The following is a 5,349-nucleotide window of genomic DNA, read 5'->3' as shown; positions in this document are numbered from 1 at the left end:
ATGCTTTTAGCTAATTTCAGCTGTTTTTCAGCACATTCCTTTGCATTCACACTGCATTTTCACAGGAAATGCAATTTCTCTAGTTTTATTTAAAAAGGTCAACTTTGGGAAGTTGGTTGTCTCAGAGACAGTTTGCTGGTTTTTAGCTCGAAGGCCGGTTTCTTGGACCCACCAAAGCAGAGCAGGAGCTCTTCTGTCGGCTGAATTGAGCTTTTATCCTCCTCAGTCTTGGATCAGCCGGCCAAGTTGGATGAAAGGAGAAAGCGTGGGAAGGAAAATGCAAAGACTGCAGTCTATGTGGGGTCTGGAGCTTGTCTCGTGGTTTCTCCTCAGCGTCAAAACAACGAAGCGATTCAGTTGTCAAAGCAAACCAGGCTTCATCCGAGCATCTTTCCTCCTTCAGGTCGAAAACTACGTTTACTGGAAGAAATTTAAGCTCCAACATCCGAATGCATCACCTTTCATAGTCGTTTTGATCGAAGCTTAAAAAAGATTAAGTTTAATCTCATGAATATTACAAGATGTCATACACGAGTAACTCTCAGCTACTACCACGTTAAATTTGAGCTCAATATCTGTACAAATCACTGTGCTACAGCCCTTTTGGGTGTTTTTTAAAAACCATTTGATTGTGGCAGCCATCTTGAATAGATTCACCTCAACAAGTTATTCAATTGTACACGTTCCTCCATCGATTACTTTCTGAAAGTTTAGTTAAAATCTTCCCAGTTGTTCATGAGATATTTTGCTAACAGACAAACGGGGTTGACTACAACACTTAATGCTTTAATGCTGGTGCATTGAGTAGCCCTTGGAATATGTGTTGTGACTGACTCTCAGCTACTACCACACTAGATTTTAGCTCATTATCTGAAAAACTGGCTGAGTTAGAGCAATTTTTGTGTTTTTTGAAGATCAGCTGGCTGCGGCGGCCATATTGAAATGAGATGGCTTCAAAGTTAATAATTTGTAGAGGTACATCTAGTGATCAATTTCGGCAAGTTTCGTTACAATTCGTCCAGTGGTTCATGAGATATTTTGCTAACAGACAGACCGTCAAAGCATAAGCAGACAGTTTTATTTAATATTATCATTTTAGTTGCGGGCGATACTGTATATAAAAACAGCAGCAGCTGCAGTCTTCTTGCAGGTTGTATAAGGCGGTCTGAACAGAATTCCTGAAGACGTTGGAGCTCCTGCTCCATGACGCATGACGCACGACGCACGACGCAGCGACTAACGGTTCGATGGCCCAAACAAACACAGGTTCGTCTCGGACGCTTCTCCGAACGCGGCGCCGGATGTTTGAACCAACTTTCTAACTCGTAAAAAACAGAAGAGTCTATTTTATTTTATTTTTTTCCTGCTTCTCTCCGGTCTGCTCATGCGCACTGGATCCGCGGAGTCGAACTGTCGGTTCTGGAGTCCGGGGCGCAAAGAGCCGCAGTTTACGTGTTCAAGCAGAAGTGGAGTAACCGCCCGGCTTTAGTCTCCTCAGCGGACATGATCTCCGGCTGGACCCTGGAACAGGAGGAACCTGCAGCTCCGAGATCTTTCTGACCACAAACAGCTTTTATTGAAATTAAAGGAGGAGATTTAAAAATAAAAAAAGATGTTTGCGGGACTGATGGGTCTGGACTGTCACCGGAAGTCAATGTTTCACCACTGCGGAGTCTCAGAAGGTAAATAAATCAGATTTTTTTGGGGTTATTTAAGCTCTCAGTAAGTTCTCAGAGGGAGGTTCAAACTTCACTTTGAGGTTTTAACTGAAGGAAGAAGAAAAAATCCTCAAGTTTTATCTGAAATGTTTGTCTTTTTCATCACACCGACACATTTGTGCCATAACTTTTAAAAGATCTTTGTTTTCCAGAGGTCACAGAGGTCAAATAATCCATTCCAGACATGTTATAGCAGCTATAGACTAATATAAACCTATAAACTTTAAGTTTTATGATGTTAAAGGGATATTTCAGCCATTTTAAAGTGAGGGTCTGTTGAAGAGGGACAGCGTTACAGTCTATGATCACTGGGATAAGCGAGTTCACGCATTTAGCAGCGATCAGACGTTTCGCATCGGACATACAGGATTCAATAAAAGGAGAATATGAATTTATTATACACTCTTTTTATTCTGAGCAACTTTGATGAGTATCTGTTGACCCGAAAGGGCTTTTTGAAGCCCGGGCGTTGGGATGATCGCCTCTAAAATCACCATAACTTCCTTTTTCTTTAGTTTTTTTGTTGTTGTTATTTTTAGCTTCATCCAGTGAAGTTAGTTTTAATACGATTTAGGAACTTGATTTGTTTTTGTTACACGGGTACAGACGATGATCGATGCGCTCACGACTGGTCTGAACACAGCTGCTCTCTTAAACCAGCTCAAACGTTAAAGATTTAATCATTTATAGCATTTGCAGCTTAGTCAATTCTGCATTATGCACCATTCTCTGGTTAGTTCCAGCTCAAACAGCAGCAGCAGCTAGTTGTAGCACTTCTGGTGTAGCCCGGAGCACTTCAATTAGGATTTTGTTTTTTTATGGAATAAACCTGTAATATATATGTTTTTTTATATATATAGGAAGCATTTGCTATAAAATTGACTGAGTTATAGCTATTTTTGTGGTTGGGTGGCATCTGGGGTGGCCAGTCAGGTTTAAAGGGTGTCAAGGGCCACCGCAGCCCCCCCGTTTAGCTCCACTCCTGCTTCAAATTGGAACAATCAGCTGGAATGTTGGAATTTTGACTCAAAATACCAAAAGGTAAACTGTTAAGGTGTCACTGAAAGATGTATTCAGTAGATATTTTGCTAACAGACACTTTAAGGAAGCCACGTGCTCTTCCACATCGTCCAGCTGGATTCCGATCATGTGACCGCACAGGAAGTGCAGCAGTTTGCTTCATCGATCTCGAGCTTCAGTCCTGGAACTTCAAACGAGAGCTTCCTGCCGAGGCAAACGTTGTTTTGAAACGCGTCAAACTTTCACTTCCCCGTTCCTGCGGCCGCTGCCCGTCAGCCGAGCCCGTCGGGAGGTCCGTTTGTGTTCTGATCTGATCCCACGTTTGTGTTTTTACCGCGTCTCGGAGGAGGGACGCTTTTGTTCACACATCTGAGCCAAACGGTTCTCTCCAGGTTTGACCCAATCGTCTAGAACGGCTCTAAACATAAAACAACCTCAGTTTGACCTTCTGCGGGCGATATGCATTCCTACGTCTTTAACCTCCTCAGGCTTCGTTTGGGAGTCGTTCGACGGGAGCAGCAACTTGTGGTTTTAGCCTTTTGTTGCTGTGCTGGATTGTTTAGTCTGCAGCGTCGAGCTCTTTTTGTGCATTTGTGTTTTCAGACAGAATTCCTGGAGAACTATTTTAGCTCAGAGCCTCACAGGAAGTTGCGAATGACGTCCCTCCGAAAGGCCGAGATGTCGACGACCCAACGCACACACAAGAATGAGCCCCCAGGCATTTCCTTCCCCTTTACTGGGAAAGGCGGCCTTTCTAGCCGAAGTATGGCGGTGGTACTGTAACTGCACCACTCGCCCGGCTCTTAGGCTCCCCGCAGAGCACTGTGGGTAAAAACCACACCAGATGGTGGACGGTGCGTTTGGTGCTGGCAGAGTGAGGGTGTTGGGTTTCTGTGGCCACGTCTGCAGAGACTCACGGTGAGGCCGTGTAACCCGAGCCTCACTGTGGCGGTCCCGGCGGACAGAAAATGAAAGGAGCACAAAGAAATCTCCACAGTGTCTCTCTTATCACAAACCCTGCTCTTCTAGCGTTTCCATTGTACCGTAAGTGGAGCCCACGGTGTCTCCGTGTCCTCGCCGGAGCCCCCCGGGACAGAGACGTCAACCTTCTGAGCTTCGGTCCGATTGTACCGAGTGGTTCACCCGTTTCATTTCTCTGGAGGTTTCTAACAATCATGCTATTTTAGCTGTTCACACATCACAACGTTCAGCTCAGTCAGGAGGTCGCTGCTGCGACGCTTGATTTTAGCTACTTTTATATTTTTTCCAAATATTTAATAATATGTTTACAAACAACTTCCTCAGAAATAAACTAAACTCTCCCGAGCTCCTTCAAAATCTTTGTTCTAGAAATCAGCGTCGACATACGGTAACTTTATTTTTGTTTTCTTGTGCTACTTTTAGTTTCTAGCAGTTTTGTTATGTTTAGCTTTTAGCTATCCTTTTGCTACTTTTAGCTTTTACATATGTTTTACTACTTAAGCTTTTACTGTAGCTAGCCTTTTTTCTATGTGTAGTGTTTAGCTAATGATCTTCTACTTTTAAGTTTTAGCAGGCCTTTTGGCTCTTGTAAATTTTAGTTCCTTTGGCTAATTTTACCAAAACTTTTGTTACTTTTAGCTACCATTTTGCTACTTGTAGCTACCATTTTGCTAATTGTAGCTATCTTGCTTCTTTTGGCTATTTTTTTGTTATTTGTAGCTACAGTTCTGCTACTTTTAGCTATTCTTTTGCTAGTATTATCTATTCTTTTGTTACTTTTATCTATCCTTTTGCTACTTTTAGCTATCTTTTTGCTACTTGTAGATACCATTTTGTTAATTTTAGCTATCTTTTTGCTACTTTTGGCTATCTTTTTGTTACTTGTAGCTACCCTTCTACTTGTAGCTATTCTTTTGCTACTTTTAGGCTTTACATATGTTTTACTACTTAACCTTTTACCGTAGCTAGCCGTTTTTCTATGTTTAGTGTTTAGCTAATGTTGTTTTGCTTTTAACTTTTAGCAGGCCTTTTGGCTCTTGTAGATTGTAGATCCTTTTGCTGCTTTTACCAAAACATTTGCTACGTTTAGCAAAACTTTTGCTACTTGTAGCTATCATTTTGCTACTTGTAGCTATCATTTTGTTACTTTTAGCTATTCTTTTGTTACTTTTAGCTATTTAGCTACTTTTAGCTATCATTTTGCTACTTGTAGCTATCATTTTGTTACTTTTAACTATTATTTTGCCACTTTTAGCTATCCTTTTGCTACTTGTACCTACCCTTTTGCTACTTTTAGCTATTAGGGACACCTTTACTTTTTTTTTAGCATTTTGCTTTATTTAATTTGTAGTCACTATTATGTTATATTTGACTAGACTTTTTGCAGCTTTTAGCTATCTTTTTAGTTTTCAGCTAACCTTTTGCTACTTTTAGCTACCATCTTTCTACTTTTAGCTTTTTGCTAGCCTGTTTATACTTTTAGCTTGTGGGGACCCTTTAGCTACCGTGTTCGCTGGCCTTTCTTTAAAAAAAAGTGATTTCTTTAGTTCCGTTTCAGTTTTCTGACAGCAACCGTGGCTGACTGGTGCACAGAAGTGTCAGTGTGTGATTTGCATGGGGGGGGGGGGGG

At 41.6% G+C, this 5,349-nt stretch overlaps 1 protein-coding gene across 1 annotated transcript in view; it reads left to right on the top strand.

Annotated features, from left to right (window-relative positions):
* Positions 1–1,584: 1,584 nt before the first annotated feature.
* Positions 1,585–5,349, top strand: part of disc1 (DISC1 scaffold protein) — a 64,126-nt gene continuing 60,361 nt past the window's right edge. The window contains exons 1-2 of the mRNA XM_037691360.1: positions 1,585–1,682; positions 3,768–3,865. Of these exons, the coding sequence (XP_037547288.1) occupies positions 1,613–1,682; positions 3,768–3,865 (168 nt within the window). The 5' untranslated portion in view covers positions 1,585–1,612. The remainder of the gene's footprint in view (positions 1,683–3,767; positions 3,866–5,349) is intronic.

This window comes from Nematolebias whitei, chromosome 1, assembly GCF_014905685.2.
Source record: "Nematolebias whitei isolate Nwh7 chromosome 1, NemWhi1, whole genome shotgun sequence".
Lineage (NCBI taxonomy): Eukaryota > Metazoa > Chordata > Actinopteri > Cyprinodontiformes > Rivulidae > Nematolebias > Nematolebias whitei.
This window is presented reverse-complemented; position numbering and strand designations above follow the sequence as displayed.